This window comes from Haliotis cracherodii, unplaced genomic scaffold, assembly GCF_022045235.1.
Source record: "Haliotis cracherodii isolate W230 unplaced genomic scaffold, xgHalCrac1.p SCAF_10, whole genome shotgun sequence".
NCBI classification, from domain to species: Eukaryota; Metazoa; Mollusca; class Gastropoda; order Lepetellida; family Haliotidae; genus Haliotis; species Haliotis cracherodii.
This window is the reverse complement of record NW_027266265.1, coordinates 19,574,781-19,595,069: the sequence shown is the minus strand read 5'-3', so window position 1 is coordinate 19,595,069 and position 20,289 is coordinate 19,574,781. Positions and strand designations below refer to the sequence as shown.

The window sequence follows — 20,289 nt, the reverse complement described above, 5'->3', positions numbered from 1 at the left end:
CAAATGTAGAGCCCTGAACAAGGATATATATGTTTACCTGAATATTTTTCAAGTCAAAAGTTTACCTAATTGCTGTAAATATGAACATTGTTATAAGCACCCTGCTGTGTACATGTTTGTTTTAGCTTTTAATATCAAACAATGCAGGTTCAAACCCTGCTGGCGACACATATTTTCGAACAAACTTTGAAATCATTCACTTGGCTATATATAAAAAAATAGTTCCGTCTATTCCAAGCGTAAATTAATTGTAATGTTTGTTCAAGATAATGTATAACTGACAAACTGCTGTCCTTTCATGAAAATAATGGAGTGTTTAAACAATAGAGTGACGACACAGATGTGTTTTAAGCTTTGGTGAAACATCTAGGATTCAAGTTCATATCTGGTGGTCATACTGGCTGGAGGGATAGTACAGTGACCACCAAGGAAGGCAAACTCTCACTTGAATCACGTGTTCCCTATGCAGCCATGTTTGCATGAGTTGAAGACATAGGAGGCTTAGTGGCCCAGCACAGCAGACTTAATCATACCTCCGTGTCAGAAGGATGAGATAAAATAAATGTATCCCGCCTTGGAGGGAAATAAATTTCTCAGCGGGAGAATAAATCCCTTATACCCTGCCACGAAGAAAACATGCTGCACGTGTATTTCTGAGCAGCAGCATCAATCCCATATACCCCACCTCCAGCTCTTGGTATAAAACCTAACGCGGGATGCATAAAACCCCAAGTACCCTTGTGCTCCAGCTACATCTTATAGTGTACATATGTGCCTCTTTGTTGTACCCGCCATAGCCTGGTCAGGGCTTTGAATTCCAGTTCAGCACAAACTATGAGACTTGGATACTAAGCACCATTCCTTCAACTATCTATGACCTGCATCACTTTTGGCTTCCCTAGTAGGATGCTGTGATACAGCAACACTAACTGACAGAATTTCTGCAATGTAATATGTTGAGAATATGTCAATGGGATAAATAGCTTATGATTGGTGTTAGTAATGCAGTATTTGTGATCAGATTGGGAATGCGTTTTCTACAACGTGATGAATACTTCAGGGCAAATGGCATGCTGGTGGAATTCAGTGAGACGAGGCAATGTCAGGTCTAATCTGAAAACCCCAGAAAACCAGATTCTCTGTAGGTGTATTGCCCTGTCAGCAATATCACACAGCAGAATCACTGCCTCATGCAAGGGTGCTTGTGTACCATGCCATAGTGTTGTCTCAGGATGTTGTGTATCATCAAGTCAATCCACTGTGTGTTATGTTCTTTTCCACATTTTGAAACAATTGTGATCCCCGGGCTGTACAGTCAGGAGGCAGCCTCCGGGAGAAGAAAGGCAGCATGGGCCCCGTGGAACTGAGAACAATGGAGTGAGATATTTGGGAGAAATCTGTGCGAACAAGGCTCGAAAACTGTCATAAACACAACTTGTCCTGCAGGGCAAGTAGATGGTATTTTGTACTGGTCCTGCAGGGCAAGTAGATGGTATTTTGTACTGGTCCTGCAGGGCAAGTAGATGGTATTTTGTACTGGTCCTGCAGGGCAAATAGATGGTATTTTGTACTGGTCCTGCAGGGCAAGTAGATGGTATTTTGTACTGGTCCTGCAGGGCAAATAGATGGTATTTTGTACTGGTCCTGCAGGGCAAGTAGATGGTATTTTGTACTGGTCCTGCAGGGCAAGTAGATGGTATTTTGTACTGGTCCTGCAGGGCAAGTAGATGGTATTTTGTACTGGTCCTGCAGGGCAAGTAGATGGTATTTTGTACTGGTCCTCCAGGGCAAGCAGATGGTATTTTGTACTGGTCCTGCAGGGCAAGCAGATGGTATTTTGTACTGGTCCTGCAGGGCAAGCAGATGGTATTTTGTACTGGTCCTGCAGGGCAAGCAGATGGTATTTTGTACTCGTCCTGCAGGGCAAGTAGATGGTATTTTGTACTCGTCCTGCAGTATTTTCACTTGCCCTGCTACATTTCATAAATGTTTATGTTCTCAGTTTTCATTACTTTTTTTTTTCTGTAACTGAAGTTTCTTAAATTAAAAAATCACAAATATATTCATTAATTTGACATATTGTGCTGAAGTTAAAACATAACTTGTTCATGTTCACTGCTATTAACGTGTTTCCTATTCTTCCTGGAAAATGTTGATGTTTCCTTTCTGAAGCTATTAGTAACTGTTCCTTTCTTTAGTTATTTCTTTCAAGTACAGACTTTGAATCTGATAGTTGGTGATATTTCCGACAGACAATACGAAATAGTTACTGTTACTGCAATCCACATTCATTAACCATGCATCTTACAGTCATTGTTTTAGATACAAATTCCTTTTTTCGAACTGTTCTATAATCAAAACATTTTTTCTCTCATGAACACTACTGTCCTCAATAAAAAACCCATACATCAACCATTGGCCTCACATAAGCATTCACTTTCGCTGTGAAATGCGAAATACCATGTCAAAAAACCTGTAATGAAGTACACCATTTCATCTTATAATTACACTGTCTCGTTATAAAAGGTGTTCATTGTATATGTAGACTTATGTTTCTATTCTAATTTATTTATTTTGTTCAAAATTTCATTCAACAGTCGGCGAAATTGTTTGTGAAGTGATAGGTATAGATCGCTCAATGCGATTATTTACAGCAACCATGGTCAGATAACCACTATTGATGCCTTGAGATGAATTGTAATTGACAGTGAATGGCTATAATATCCTAAATGCCATATTTTGACTTGTTAAAAGTCATATTTGTTGTTGTTTGACTATTATATGTCAACATATAGTTTTCGAGATTGCGAGCGCCTCAATGGTCAAATTGTTCCATATGTAAAAAATGTCCAGTAATAGCAATCAGCTGTACCAAAGTGCTACATGTATGGTTATTTGTTATTTTAAATATATATAGTAGAAGCTGCAACTAAAATAACACAATATTGGAAAATATTATTCCTGATAAAATAATAGTTTCAGATACAATTCATCCAATCAATGCATCAAAATTCTTTTAAGTTATATTATTGGGTGATTCAAAGAAAGATTGCAAGAAAACATGTGTACAGCTGAAGATATACGATGTAATTGTTTTCTGCACATAAAACGAGACACACAGCCCCTAATTACTGAGGTGTGCACATTATCTAAATATAATTACCTCCCTTTAAAAACATGTTTCGATACCTGCTGCGCAAACAACTTTCACGTAAGTTTATTTCTTCACGTTCCAATCTGTGTTCCAGAGAGTCCACAACAAGAAGGTTGATGAGCAGATATTCTTCCGGATGGTTCAGTTCTTTGCAGTGTGCCTGTTTGAGTGCAACGAAGCGGAAGACTTTTCACCAGCAAAAACACTGATGAACATGTGCTTCACATTCTTTCATGAAAGTAAGTAAACACTGATGAACGTGGGCTTTCTTTCATCACAGTAAGTAAACACTGATGAACGTGGGCTTTCTTTCACCACAGTAAGTAAACACTGATGAACGTGGGCTTTCTTTCACCACAGTAAGTAAACACTGATGAACGTGTGCTTTCTTTCACCACAGTAAGTACACACTGATGAAAATGGGCTTTCTTTCACCACAGTAAGTAAACACTGATGAACATGTGCTTTCTTTCACCACAGCAAGTAAACACTGATGAACGTGGGCTTTCTTTCACCACAGTAAGTAAACACTGATGAACGTGGGCTTTCTTTCACCACAGTAAGTAAACACTGATGAAGGTGTGCTTTCTTTCACCACAGTAAGTAAACACTGATGAATGTGCGCTTTCTTTCACCACAGTAAGTAAACACTGATGAAGGTGTGCTTTCTTTCACCACAGTAAGTAAACACTGATGAACATGTGCTTTCTTTCACCACAGTAAGTAAACACTGATGAAGGTGTGCTTTCTTTCACCACAGTAAGTAAACACTGATGAACATGTGCTTTCTTTCACCACAGTAAGTACACACTGATGAACATGGGCTTTCTTTCACCACAGTAAGTAAACACTGATGAACATGGGCTTTCTTTCACCACAGTAAGTAAACACTGATGAACGTGGGCTTTCTTTCACCACAGCAAGTAAACACTGATGAACGTGGGCTTTATTTCACCACAGTAAGTAAACACTGATGAATGTGCGCTTTCTTTCACCACAGTAAGTAAACACTGATGAAGGTGTGCTTTCTTTCACCACAGTAAGTAAACACTGATGAACATGTGCTTTCTTTCACCACAGTAAGTAAACACTGATGAAGGTGTGCTTTCTTTCACCACAGTAAGTAAACACTGATGAACATGTGCTTTCTTTCACCACAGCAAGTAAACACTGATGAACATGCGCTTTCTTTCACCACTGTAAGTAAACACTGATGAACATGTGCTTTCTTTAACCACAGCACGTAAACACTGATGAACATGCGCTTTCTTTCACCACTGTAAGTAAACACTGATGAACATGTGCTTTCTTTAACCACAGCACGTAAACACTGATGAACATGTGCTTTCTTTCACCACTGTAAGTAAACACTGATGAACATGTGCTTTCTTTCACCACAGCAAGTAAACACTGATGAACATGTGCCTTCTTTCACCACTGTAAGTAAACACTGATGAACATGTGCTTTCTTTCACCACAGCAAGTAAACACTGATGAACATGTGCTTTCTTTCACCACAGTAAGTAAACACTGATGAACGTGCCCTTTTTTTTCACCACAGTAAGTAAACACTGATGAACGTGGGCTTTCTTTCACCACAGCACGTAAACACTGATGAACATGTGCTTTCTTTCACCACAGTAAGTAAACACTGATGAACGTGGGCTTTCTTTCACCACAGTAAGTAAACACTGATGAACGTGGGCTTTCTTTCACCACATTAAGTAAACACTGATGAACGTGGGCTTTCTTTCACCACAGTAAGTAAACACTGATGAACATGTGCTTTCTTTCACCACAGTAAGTAAACACTGATGAACATGTGCTTCACATTCTTTCATGAAAGTAAGTAAACACTGATGAACGTATGCTTTCTTTCACCACAGTAAGTAAACACTGATGAACGTGGGCTTTCTTTCACCACAGTAAGTAAACACTGATGAACGTGTGCTTTCTTTCACCACTGTAAGTAAACACTGATGAACGTGGGCTTTCTTTCACCACAGTAAGAAAAGTAAACACTGATGAAGGTATGCTTTCTTTCACCACAGCAAGTAAACACTGATGAACATGTGCTTCACATTCTTTCATGAAAGTAAGTAAACACTGATGAACGTGGGCTTTCTTTCACCACAGTAAGTAAACACTGATGAACGTGTGCTTTCTTTCACCACAGTAAGTAAACACTGATGAACGTGGGCTTTCTTTCACCACAGCACGTAAACACTGATAAACATGTGCTTTCTTTCACCACAGCAAGTAAACACTGATGAACATGTGCTTTCTTTCACCACAGTAAGTAAACACTGATGAACGTGGGCTTTCTTTCACCACAGCAAGTAAACACTGATAAACATGTGCTTTCTTTCACCACAGCACGTAAACACTGATAAACATGTGCTTTCTTTCACCACAGTAAGTAAACACTGATGAACGTGGGCTTTCTTTCACCACAGTAAGAAAAGTAAACACTGATGAAGGTATGCTTTCTTTCACCACAGCAAGTAAATACTGATGAACGTTTGCTTTCTTTTACCACAGCACGTAAACACTGATGAACATGTGCTTTCTTTCACCACAGTAAGTAAACACTGATGAACATGTGCTTTCTTTCACCACAGCAAGTAAACACTGATAAACATGTGCTTTCTTTCACCACAGCAAGTAAACACTGATGAAAGTGTGCTTTCTTTCACCACAGCAAGTAAACACTGATAAACATGTGCTTTCTTTCACCACAGTAAGTAAAGTAAACACTGATGAAGGTGTGCTTTCTTTTACCACAGTAAGTAAACACTGATGAACATGTGCTTCACATTCTTTCATGAAAGTAAGTAAGCACTGATGAACGTGGGCTTTCTTTCACCACAGTAAGTAAACACTGATGAACGTATGCTTTCTTTCACCACAGCACGTAAACACTGATGAAGGTATGCTTTCTTTCACCACAGTAAGTAAGCACTGATGAACGTGTGCTTTCTTTCACCACAGTAAGTAAACACTGATGAACGTGGGCTTTCTTTCACCACAGTAAGAAAAGTAAACACTGATGAAGGTATGCTTTCTTTCACCACAGCAAGTAAACACTGATGAACATGTGCTTTCTTTCACCACAGTAAGTAAACACTGATGAAGGTGTGCTTTCTTTCACCACAGTAAGTAAACACTGATGAACGTGGGCTTTCTTTCATCACAGTAAGTAAACACTGATGAACGTGGGCTTTCTTTCACCACAGTAAGTAAACACTGATGAACGTGGGCTTTCTTTCACCACAGTAAGTAAACACTGATGAAGGTGTGCTTTCTTTCACCACAGTAAGTAAACACTGATGAACGTATGCTTTCTTTCACCACAGTAAGTAAACACTGATGAACATTATCCTTTTTCAGGTTTGAATCACTGAGAATTACTAATAACTGGAAGCACTTGATGTAAGAACTTCAAATTGATATATATGTGTATATAAAACATAAGAACTCGAAAGATGTTGAAGTGAGAGAGGTCATTTTAAAACAGACTGGATTCAATTTTGATTTGACCAACTGGTTGTTTGTTTTCCTATTTACAAGAAGATGTTTCTGCAGTTGACTAAACAGAACAGATTCAGTTACGTAAGGTTCAGCCTATGGCAGTAAGTCACTGTGAAGTATGGTGTAACCTAGATGCTGCTAACCAGTGTAGGCGTGGCACACATGACCCCTCTAGAGCTGATGCTCACATATTAGGTGTAATTTGCAAATATTAACTGCCTGTAATTTATTTGCCCCCCCAATCTTGCATTATGTTGAAGATACTGAAACAGTTGTATTACGTTTATTGAAAGATTGAATGTATTCCAAGTCCTTTGAGCACCCCAGCGCCATAACGAGTGCCTTCACATCGGTCCATCCATTAAGTACTCTTTGTATGTGTCCCCATGGAGTGGTAGATATCTTGTAGTTGTGGACAGGTCCTCACACTGCATGATTGTACTGACATTTCAGCCGATACAGAGGATGGATGGTTACTGTTGCTGTGCAGTTGGCGGCCTTGGCAGTTAGGAATTATGATGGCATTTTATTTTTTGTAGGATGTTGATCATGGATAAATGGTTTGTCCTTGTGGTGCTAATCAGATTACTCTGGCAAATAGGCGTTGGACCAAAAGATGATAAATTGTCAAATACGAAAGCTGTTATAGATAGATGCCATAGATGACATCCCTCCCATTCAGCAGGTACAAAAATCAGGTGTTAAAAAATTGAAGTTAGAATGATGTTCCCTGTGTTCTGTAGTCCACTGTTGTAATCGAATAATTTACGTTATATATGACATACATAGAAAGAGGAAAGCATATTTCAGGATGTGCATGAGCCTGGTCATTTAAAATGTTGTGGATTATTCATACAGATAAGTTACACATAGCAGGGTTATTGGAATGAATGTAGGTGAATGAAGTGTGTGATCTGTAACAAGTTATTAAGCAGTCCCATATAAATTGGGATGCTTTAAGGTTTTGTCTGAATTTGTCGGCCATCACAACTTTTTATTTTATAAACCATGTGATGCTTGGACATCTCTGGGATATCATATCATGTGTAACTCCTTGATAGCCATGTCATTGGTCAAGGTCATCCTCAAGGTCATAGCCTTGAAATATGTTTCTTAAAGTGATAACTGGATAACCCATGAAGCACTTACTGTCCATGGAATTCTTTGATGTCATTCAAGTCAGAAATGATTTAAACATTCAGTACAAATGCCTTTAGATTCCACATATGTTCCCTGAGGCAAGGTACTTAACCTGGTGTGAGGTTGTAGGCAGGCATCTCCTAGAACTGAAGGTCATGACACTGCTTGATGGTATACAATGAATCTGGACTTGCAGGACTTCTAGATATGATGGTGAGGAGGACAGCTTCTGTGTTTACCAGTACTTGCAGGACTTCTAGATATGATGGTGAGGAGGACTGCTTCTGTGTTTACCAGTACTTGCAGGACTTCTAGATATGGTGGTGGGGAGAACTGCTTCTGTGTTTACCAGTACTTGCAGGACTTCTAGATATGGTGGTGGGGAGGACTGCTTCTGTGTTTACCAGTACTTGCAGGACTTCTAGATATGGTGGTGGGGAGGACTGCTTCTGTGTTTACAATGTTTATAAACATACGATGTTCTCTTACATTTAGCAAGTACCTGGTACTTCCATTTTTGATCTACCTCTTGATAGGCCATCAAATATGCCTTCACTCCATCAATCTTTTTACCGATAAGTCAAAAATGTCTGCTGCCATCTTTGTCTTCTTGTTACAGTAGGACAGTGTTATTGTTGTGAAGGACAGCATATGTACAGCCGCTGTGTAACTGTTGTTTGCATGGTAAAGTGAAACCAGATTGTGCTTTGTTCACACTTTCATGTTTCAAATGTCAGTATGCGTTCAAAAGGATGTGAACTGTTTAAATATCAAATTTGATACATACTAAATCTTAAACCAACATGAGCAGGTAGTGAAAACATTAAACGACTATGTATGGCTGGCTACACACACCATATTGTGTCCTGATGGTGCTTCAGTGGATCCCATCAGCCTAAAACACCATGAAACTCCAGTAATCCTGGAGACATCAGCTGAATATTTGCTTAAAATGGAGAAGTATTGTATACACTGTGAGTCATGTTATTTTGACTGCAGTAGATTTTAGCGGAGAAAACTTGCTTGAACATCAGAGGTGTTCCAATGTTTGCCCTGTTGTCACCTGACACCATCTCTGCCAGGATTTCCGACAGATCAATAGTTGAGCCACCATGTCATCACGAGCAGGTTTTTTCTCTTGTTAATCTTCCCTGTCTCCAGGTTCCTCGACTTTGTCCTCAATTTCCAATGGTTCTTTAAGTAATTATACAGTAAACCAGATGAAAAGTTGTTTTGTTGGCCATCTTATGTTGTTGACAGTTGTTGATAGAGTTTGTCTGATGCGGGAATTATGTCAAGGTTGTAGTATGTTAGGTTGATTTTGACACCTTCTGTTTGTGAATGGGTGACTGTATCCTGCCCTATCACAAACACATGCAAAGGCAAGTGAAATGTTCACTTGAAAAAACACAGGAACACATGGTACAAGTCAAAATAGGGAATTGCATTTGACATCATTTTTATCACTGATGCATCAAATTTGGAAATGTCCCCAACATGTCTACCATGGTTATAGGCTATGATGGTTTAATCAGAGTGTGGTCAGCTCCTGTCATCCAGCAGTGGTCAGTGGCCAGCTCCCCTCGGTGGTAACAGGCTATGATGGTTTAATCAGAGTGTGGTCAGCTCCTGTCATCCAGCAGTGGTCAGTGGCCAGCTCCCCTGGGTGGTAACAGGCTATGATGGTTTAATCAGAGTGTGGTCAGCTCCTGTCATCCAGCAGTGTTGTCCCTGGTGTAGTTCTTGGCTGGTATGTATTAATGTCAGTGTCACAGAGTACTCAACTGTGACATTATGTAGTGCCATATCCGTGTCAGTAGGTGGTTCTCTATGGCTGGGTGTAGACTGTGACTGTCAAGTGGAACTTAGGTTTATTGGGGATAAGAAGTAGTACCCAGGCTCAAGCAAGTTGATGATTCCGAATATTCCAGATGCCTAGGAAGAGGCTAGAAACTTTGCGAATGCCCAGATGGGTTGACAAAGTTTGCAGATGCCCATAACAGATGGCAACGAAGAAGAAAGCTGCATGTGAGGAGAAACAGAAAGTACACTGTGGTCTTGTAGGAGCAGCAGTGTATTGGCTCACTGTCAAATATTCCTACATCAAAGCAAGCCTGTCATAAACTAGAATCATGTGGAAACATGGTGCAACATGGTTGCCTGTCATAAGCTAGAATCATATGGAAACATGGTGCAACATGGTAGCCTGTCATAAACTAGAATCATATGGAAACATGGTGCAACATGGTAGCCTGTCGTAAACTAGAATCATGTGGAAACATGGTGCAACATGGTTGCCTGTCATAAACTAGAATCATATGGAAACATGGTGCAACATGGTAGCCTGTCATAAGCTAGAATCATATGGAAACATGGTGCAACATGGTTGCCTGTCATAAGCTAGAATCATATGGAAACATGGTGCAACATGGTAGCCTGTCATAAGCTAGAATCATATGGAAACATGGTGCAACATGGTAGCCTGTCATAAGCTAGAATCATATGGAAACATGGTGCAACATGGTAGCCTGTCATAAGCTAGAATCATATGGAAACATGGTGCAACATGGTAGCCTGTCATAAGCTAGAATCATATGGAAACATGGTGCAACATGGTAGCCTGTCATAAACTAGAATCATATGGAAACATGGTGCAACATGGTAGCCTGTCATAAACTAGAATCATATGGAAACATGGTGCAACATGGTAACCTGTCATAAGCTAGAATCATATGGAAACATGGTGCAACATGGTAGCCTGTCATAAGCTACAATCATATGGAAACATGGTGCAACATGGTAGCCTGTCATAAACTAGAATCATATGGAAACATGGTGCAAGATGGTAGCCTGTCATAAACTAGAATCATATGGAAACATGGTGCAACATGGTAGCATGTCATTAGCTAGAATCATGTGGAAACATGGTGCAACATGGTAGCCTGTCATAAACTATAATCATATGGAAACATGGTGCAACATGGTAGCCTGTCATAAACTAGAATCATATGGAAACATGGTGCAACATGGTAACCTGTCATAAGCTAGAATCATATGGAAACATGGTGCAACATGGCAGCCTGTCATAAGCTAGAATCATATGGAAACATGGTGCAACATGGTAGCCTGTCATAAACTAGAATCATATGGAAACATGGTGCAACATGGTAGCCTGTCATAAACTAGAATCATATGGAAACATGGTGCAACATGGTAGCCTGTCATAAGCTAGAATCATGTGGAAACATGGTGCAACATGGTAGCCTGTCATAAGCTAGAATCATATGGAAACATGGTGCAACATGGTAGCCTGTCATAAGCTAGAATCATATGGAAACATGGTGCAACATGGTAGCCTGTCATAAACTAGAATCATATGGAAACATGGTGCAACATGGTAGCCTGTCATAAGCTAGAATCATATGGAAACATGGTGCAACGTGGTAGCCTGTCATAAGCTAGAATCATATGGAAACATGGTGCAACATGGTAGCCTGTCATAAGCTGGAATAATGTTGAAACATGGTGCAACATGGTAGCCTGTCATAAACTAGAATCATATGGAAACATGGTGCAACATGGTAGCCTGTCATAAGCTAGAATCATATGGAAACATGGTGCAACATGGTAGCCTGTCATAAGCTGGAATCATGTGGAAACATGGTGCAACATGGTAGCCTGTCATAAGCTAGAATCATATGGAAACATGGTGCAACATGGTAGCCTGTCATAAGCTACAATCATATGGAAACATGGTGCAACATGGTAGCCTGTCATAAGCTAGAATCATATGGAAACATGGTGCAACATGGTAGCCTGTCATAAGCTGGAATAATGTTGAAACATGGTGCAACATGGTAGCCTGTTATACACTAGGGTCATGTGGAAACATGGTAACGTGTTGTACACTAGGGTCCTGTGGAAACCTGGTAGCCTGTCATACACTAGGGTCATGTGGAAATATGGTAGCCTGTCATACACTAGGGTCATGTGGAAATATGGTAGCGTGTTGTACACTAGGGTCATGTGAAAACATGGTAGCCTGTTGTACACTAGGGTCGTGTGGAAACATGGTAGCGTGTTGTACACTTGGGTCGTGTGGAAATATGGTAGCATGTTGTATGCTAGGGTCATGTGGAAACATGGTAGTGTGTGTACACTAGGGTCATGTGGAAACATGGTAGTGTGTTGTACACTAGGGTCATGTGGAAATATGGTAGCGTGTTGTACACTAGGGTCACTGAAAACATGGTAGCGTTTTGTACACTAGGGTCATGTGGAAACATGGTAGCCTGTCATACTACACTAGGGTCATGTGGAAACATGGTAGCCTGTCATACTACACTAGGGTCATGTGGAAACATGGTAGCGTGTTGTACACTAGGGTCGTGTGGAAACATGGTAGCGTGTCATACTACACTAGGGTCATGTGGAAATATGGTAGTGTGTTGTACACTAGGGTCGTGTGGAAACATGGTAGTGTGTTGTACACTAGGGTCGTGTGGAAACATGGTAGCCTGTCATACACTAGGGTCATGCTGTCGACTGCATCATACTATGAGCTGGGATTGTTTTCAAGTCAAGTGTGTTGTTTCAGTTTTAAAGTGTTAACTATCTATGAGATTTTTATTAATTTTATAGTGTTTATTAAAACATAGCTGTATTAATTAAGTACCTGCATGTAGAATATGGAATTTGCATCTCCATAGCAACTCTACAGCAGGTGACATTCTTGATATGAAGTTCCTGAAGTGATACTGGTATTGTCATGAGACATCTGGTTATACACCCTCAGTCAGACATGTCCAGGAACTGGTAGATTGAAGGAAGCCATATGCACACACTCACTATTAATGCAGCAAAACTCAATAAGTATTGTATCAGCAAGCAGAAAAAGATGCCTCAGCATAATGTGTGATGTAGAATACAATAACACTGTCAACCCCTGCCCCCTTCTCCTACACCGACCTGCATCATCAGCTGCGGAAAATATGAGCAGTTACATAATTCTCATATGGAGTCTGTGCACTTCTTATAAGGCACATGACATTTAGCAGCCAGCCCTACTGTTTCCAGGAGTTTCTTGAAGAAAGCATCTTCTTGACTACTGTAATCACATTTACCGCATCCTTGCCTGTAACATTTACTGCTGTACTTGTTGCTGAATCTTATGACCATTCCTTTTTATGTTCACTGAAAAGATCCACATAACATTGATAAATACAAGTCATCTTATCAAATACGGAAACAAGCTTGGACCAATTTCCTACAAATGACACACATACCTTTCTTTCAGCAATCCTGGCTTACATTCTCAGACCAAGGTTTGGTCACAGGCCTAATCCTTGCCTCTCTGTCTCCATGACAGATCATACAAGCCACAACAAAGACAGCATATTCCTCTCCTGAGAGGGCCCCAGGTACCTTGTTGCCCGGAGATCAATCACTGCCTGTTTTCACACTCTTTTAAAAGAGAATTGCTGAAGTTTCCCTATTTTTGTTGTTGTCCTACAGTTTCTAAAATTGTTTGAATGTGATCGTGGATAGCTTTATTCTGGTCAGCTGTGAGGAACAGTTATCATAATCCTGAAGGATGTCTTGTAGCAACCAAAAGCTTCTCTACTGTTCTCCAAATATAGTTAGGTAATGTCCTCAGTAACCTGGTAAATTTAGAAGTTATTCCTTGAGAACTTCGTCTCTAGACAGAAGTGGCTATTTTGGGTATCGACTTGACAGTCCCTGTTACTCAGTTGATTGTGTCACTGTGCCCCAGTGCCCCAGTGCCCCAGTGACATGGCGTGTTGCACATGCTTGCAGTCACTGTTACTTAGTTGATTGTGTCACAGTGCCCCAGTGCCCAAGTGACATGGCGTGTTGCACATGCTTGCAGTCCCTGTTACTTAGTTGATTGTGTCACAGTGCCCCAGTGCCCCAGTGACATGGCGTGTTGCACATGCTTGCTGTCACTGTTACTTAGTTGATTGTGTCACAGTGCCCCAGTGCCCCAGTGACATGGCGTGTTGCACATGCTTGCAGTCCCTGTTACTTAGTTGATTGTGTCACAGTGCCCCAGTGCCCAAGTGACATGGCGTGTTGCACATGCTTGCAGTCCCTGTTACTTAGTTGATTGTGTCACAGTGCCCCAGTGCCCCAGTGACATGGTGTGTTGCACATGCTTGCAGTCCCTGTTACTTAGTTGATTGTGTCACAGTGCCCCAGTGCCCCAGTGACATGGTGTGTTGCACATGCTTGCAGTCCCTGTTACTTAGTTGATTGTGTCACAGTGCCCCATTGACATGGTGTGTTGCACATGCTTGCAGTCCCTGTTACTTAGTTCATTGAGTGTGACAGTGCCCCAGTGCCCCAGTGACATGGCGTGTTGCACATGCTTGCAGTCCCTGTTACTTAGTTGATTGTGTCACAGTGCCCCAGTGCCCCAGTGACATGGCGTGTTGCACATGCTTGCAGTCCCTGTTACTTAGTTGATTGTGTCACAGTGCCCCAGTGCCCAAGTGACATGGTGTGTTGCACATGCTTGCAGTCCCTGTTACTTAGTTGATTGTGTCACAGTGCCCCAGTGACATGGTTTGTTGCACATGCTTGCAGTCCCTGTTACTTAGTTGATTGTGTCACAGTGCCCCAGTGCCCAAGTGACATGGTGTGTTGCACATGCTTGCTGTCACTGTTACTTAGTTGATTGTGTCACAGTGCCCCAGTGCCCAAGTGACATGGTGTGTTGCACATGCTTGCTGTCACTGTTACTTAGTTGATTGTGTCACAGTGCCCCAGTGACATGGTGTGTTGCACATGCTTGCAGTCCCTGTTACTTAGTTGATTGTGTCACTGTGCCCCAGTGCCCCAGTGCCCCAGTGACATGGTGTGTTGCACATGCTTGCAGTCCCTGTTACTTAGTTGATTGTGTCACAGTGCCCCAGTGCCCCAGTGACATGGCGTGTTGCACATGCTTGCAGTCACTGTTACTTAGTTGATTGTGTCACAGTGCCCCAGTGCCCAAGTGACATGGTGTGTTGCACATGCTTGCTGTCACTGTTACTTAGTTGATTGTGTCACAGTGCCCCAGTGACATGGTGTGTTGCACATGCTTGCAGTCCCTGTTACTTAGTTGATTGTGTCACAGTGCCCCAGTGCCCCAGTGACATGGCGTGTTGCACATGCTTGCAGTCCCTGTTACTTAGTTGATTGTGTCACAGTGCCCCAGTGACATGGTGTGTTGCACATGCTTGCAGTCCCTGTTACTTAGTTGATTGTGTCACAGTGCCCCAGTGACATGGTGTGTTGCACATGCTTGCAGTCCCTGTTACTTAGTTGATTGTGTCACAGTGCCCCAGTGCCCCATTGACATGGCATGTTGCACATGCTTGCAGTCCCTGTTACTTAGTTGATTGTGTCACAGTGCCCCAGTGCCCCAGTGACATGGCGTGTTGCACATGCTTGCAGTCACTGTTACTTAGTTGATTGTGTCACAGTGCCCCAGTGCCCCAGTGCCCCAGTGACATGGCGTGTTGCACATGCTTGCAGTCACTGTTACTTAGTTGATTGTGTCACAGTGCCCCAGTGCCCCAGTGACATGGTGTGTTGCACATGCTTGCTGTCACTGTTACTTAGTTGATTGAGTGTGACAGTGCCCCAGTCAACTTTGTATGTGGAAAACAACAATTGATCTCTCACAGAAATGTGTAGACATTATAAACTGATACAAGTGATACCTCAGTATCAGTTATATGGAGCATTCTGCAAATCTTAATGTTGAAATAGCATAGAGATGATGATAGTGATGTTTATTATGATTATGATGATGTGATTATGGTGATAGTGATGCCTATGATGGTTATGATGATGATGATGATTGTAATGGTTCTGAGGGTTAGAGCTTTGGGTAGCGATTTGGATCACTCCCAATACCACCAACCACACAGTTTTAATTATTTGAATTATCAAGAATAATTTCACATTAAAGAAATACACAAAAAACATTTATTTCATTATAAAGAATGTAATTATTCTTTTAACACTTTTAGATTCAGTTAATAAAGTATAGAAGAAATATATAATTTGTGAACCACAACTCACATTTCTCAGTCTCGAAATGGCAAAACTTCTCTCCAGCCTGAGATTTTCACAACCAATCAAATTGTCAACAAATTGATGTCAAACTGGAAGTAGTATCTCGGCTCAAAGATACAGTCGATGGAACGTAGAATGCATTCCACCAGTGACAGAAGTTATTTGATGATGTGTCATGGTTATGTATTAAGATTAAGATATGCATTAAGATATACTAGAAGTAATTTTGTAGCCATATAAGGCGGATTTAAGCCATTTTGCTACAAGAAATAGTTTCGTGGAACAGATTTACGAATATAGGTGATGTCACACGAACTATCACATCGCCAAATCGAAACAGTCAGTAAGATCAGTGGTGATATACGTTAATTCATGTAGCAATTACGTATACGTTTACGGTTATATGCTGTATTGCATATTACAACATGTACAATCTGATGGGTCTCAATGTGTACTGACCGAAATATACCAAAGATTTGTACATTACAATGATGATGATGATGATGATGATGATGATGATGATGATGATTGTTTGTTTCTTTGTTGCCAGCTGGACAGCAACTGAACAAATCGTTCCTGTACAGCTACCTGCGTGACCAGCCAATATGGCAGTCTTTGCGCTTCTGGAATGCTGCATTCTTTGATGCAGTTCAGTGTGAGAGATCCCGGAGACCCATGCCGACAATGTAAGTAGTTGTACCTGATGCTCTTTCTCTCAAGCTTTGGATGATTATAGAAGTGACATGTTGCAGGCATTCTAGATTTTGTTAACTCCTTTGACAACAATGGTATTGATGGGCCTGCCAGAATTATCAGACTGAATTGGTATCTGGCCCCTGTATCGGGGGCATATCGTATGTTTAGGGGGCAAGGGTGGCCTATTCATCTGAGGTGCTGCAATTCGCTGTGCAGAGTTGCATCCCTTGAGCACACCAGAAACCTATATGATTGTGAGATCCCTGTTCACCCTGATTATCTATCTAGGTTTGTCAGCACCATACCCGTGGTTGTGGATTTCACCAAAGTGGTAAAGGTCTGAGACCTGCATCACTTCGGGCTTTCCTCCAACAGTAATCTGACACACAGTACTATAACTAGGATACTGTTAAAAGAGGCATTAAACCCAGTTCACTCACTCACTTATTTAGTTTAGTTACAAGTGATACACATGTGAAGGCAAACAGATAGACAAAGCTTCAGTAAGATTGAATCATGTGTACAGAACACCCCTGCAAGAAAAGAAACAAGAAATTTGAATTGTAAAGAAATGAAATTTTTCACAGAAAATGTTTTCTCTGAACTGCTGACGGGTAAAAAAATAAAAAATAATCAGAGCTGTTTTGCAAGTATTTAATTTCCCATCAAACTGACGTGCACTGACTGTAATGGAGTCAAGGATAAACTGGGCATCTAATATGAGATGCAACATGGTTGGAATCAATAGCAGTTGAATAAATACAGCTTTCCTAACCACTCCATCCAGAACTGTGGTGCGCTGGACCTCCAGCTTGGTCCCGTCTAGTTTCACTTGCCAACGGTCTGATACTGCAGCATTATGCTATTGTTGCTTTCTTTGTCCCATCTCCATCCATTTCAGCTCCATCCATGACAGAGGATATGTTCGTGTTTTGTGTGAGAAAAATACAAACTCCATTAAACAGTCTTTATTTTCTCCTATTCGGCTGGGGATTGTATTCCACTTTGAATACTATGAAACCAAAGCACTGAGTTTCCATCATTTCTTTAAAAGTTACTTGACTTCATTAGGTAGAGAAGATAATTACGTCTCATTTGTGTAATTGGTGCCATAGATCAGTGAAAAAACTCCTCAACATCAATGAATATGTGAAATAGAGTCTGGTTCATTTCATTATGAGTTGTCCTGGAGTAACGTGTGTCAGACAGTAATGGGATCCCTTTATTTGTGCATTATCTTGAATTATTAAAGGCATGTGGCAGTTAAAGGTTATCAGAAACCTAAGAGCTTTTGTGAGTGTGAACTTATGGGATGCTGAAAATATAAAGAAGGTTGTTTAATAATTTGACTTTGTAGTTAACTGGCGTACAGATTAATTTGGTTTTGACTGGAATGTTTGTGTTTGTGTGTGGGTACGTACATGATGCCTGTGTTATACTGGTCTGTTGCAGGTGTACATTTGTATGCATGCAGGACCATGCTAGGAAGTGGAATATCGGAATTCCATAACAGCCATTTCAATATGTAACACATAACTGTACACAATTGCCTCAAAATATAGCATTATTCTCACATCTCAAAAAGAACCTTTTTCTGCAGATTATACTCTTTTCAAATGAAATCTTAATATTAGCTTTTCATCCAAAAATGTATGAAAACTTATTTTGTCCCAAATAATTTCTTCAAGAGTGAATGGAGTGTTATAAATCAGTATAATATCAATATATCTGATGTGCTGTGGGCATATTGTCATGTCAATCCCCTTTAAGAATAATCAATCCTGTCCTGATTCTTTTAACCATCTTATTTTTGTCCTCAATCAATGTCTGTACTTGGCTTATCGTGCCAGTAAATGTCCACATATTGTGATGGTTTAACATAAAATCATTTCCCTTATGGAGTCATTCATTGATTGTTGAACCACTTTGAGGTAAATTAAGCTGATGTAGTGCTTTAGAAATCAGCCTATTATGATACAGCTGAAGTGTACAAATTAACAGTACCAGCTTGAAGTAGAATGAATGATATATTAATAACAATATATTCTTGTTCTTGCTGCTGCTGAAAAATTTTCAGTGAATGAAACATCAATTATTCAGATGGATTTTTTTAGGCAAATCAAACTTGTGTAGAAAATTCCCTGTTGATAAATAATATATACAGGAAAAGCAGACTAGCATTATGATTATTGAATGCAATCAGCAACAAAAACATTCTAAGGATAAAAAGCTTGCAACTATGCTCTCAAAAAAAGTAGCGTTCATGAAATATAAATGTCATGATATGTTGTCAGACGAACATCAGCTTTGGAAAAGGACTTCCAGAGATTTTGGAACCAAAACCTTATGCACCAACACAACATGCAGTTCGTCCGTGCATGTGGGTAGGGGTCCATTTTTTATTTTGACACATCAGTGAAAGGTTGTCGAATTGCTGTAAGCTGTTAGTATTGTTGATTCTCATTATCCACAGTGACACAAAAGCTCTCTACTCTTTCTTTAATGCAGGACTTATGATGAGATTGGAAATGCCTCGTCTACAACATAATGAATGCCTGAGGGCTACTGCCATGCTTGAACTGAAAGAACTCCATGAGAGGGAGCCAGTATGTTCAACGTGTCTCAACTAAGACTTGCAGACTTTGAAAAAGGTTTCTGCAGATACAAAATGTTAATAATCGGCCCCTCAAAGGGCGCCCTAGGTCAACAACACAAGTCCAGGATCAATTAATCAGAAACCAGGCTCTGTAGATCTAGGAAATCAAGACCAAACTCTTCACTGGCCAGACGATTAGAAATGGGCCTGCATGTAGCTTATGTGACGTAGGTGTTTTAGCACCGTTAACAATTCGCCACATTCTACACAGACGCCAATGGTGTTTAGAGCGTAGAAAGTGGCTGGGTGGCTGGTGGTCTCGTGTAATGTTTCCTGATGAAGCCAGATTCACTCTGGACTTTCTGGCTAGGCATCAACGCGTCTTGAGTTGTTCTAACAAATGTCTTGCAAACATCAACGTATGGCAGTGTGACAGAATTGGGGGTTGGTCTGTCATGATATGGTGCAGGATCAGTACTAGCGAGACAACATACTGGGGTCAATAGTTGTGCAGCTTGTATGCCCCATGTTAGACCACATTGTGTCTTTCCAGACGATAAAGCTTGTGCCCAACTTGCACGTATCGTAACCGACTACCTCCAGCACAAATAAAACATCACCAGAATGCAATGGCCAGCCATGAGTCCTGACCTTACCCACATAGAGGACATCGGGAAATGTGTATGTAGACGTTAAAGGCCACCCTCTACATTAACTGGACTGGGCTGAACTGAACGAATGTTTGACCAATCATGAATGCAAGACTCATTATTGATCAAGTCATCTCTAATGTTCACTACCCACCCCTGTCATCTTTCTTGGTTGTTTGCATCCTTACAATACATGGCCAACTTGTTCTGTTGATTGTCACGCTACACCTACTGCAGCCTCTATCTTACTTATCCTGAACTGAATTCACTGTACTAATCCATGATGGTGGACTGAATTCACTGTACTAATCTATGATGGTGGACTGAATTCAATGTACTAATCCATGATGGTGGACTGAATTCCCTGTACTAATCCATCATGGTTAACTGATATCAATGTACTAATCCTTCATGGTTAACTGAATTCAATGTACTAA

The 20,289-nt window shown here is 40.7% G+C and overlaps 1 protein-coding gene across 3 annotated transcripts in view; it reads left to right on the top strand.

The window, feature by feature from the left end:
* The window catches only part of LOC139454174 (uncharacterized protein KIAA0513-like), a 101,320-nt gene that overhangs the window by 67,250 nt on the left and 13,781 nt on the right, over nt 1-20,289 (top strand). For all 3 annotated transcript variants that reach the window (XR_011652447.1, XR_011652446.1, XM_071235725.1), the window contains exons 4-5: nt 3,249-3,393; nt 16,461-16,596. Coding sequence is in view for 1 of the 3 variants with exons in the window: in XM_071235725.1 (XP_071091826.1) it covers nt 3,249-3,393; nt 16,461-16,596 (281 nt within the window). In the remaining 2 variants the exon portion in view is untranslated. The remainder of the gene's footprint in view (nt 1-3,248; nt 3,394-16,460; nt 16,597-20,289) is intronic.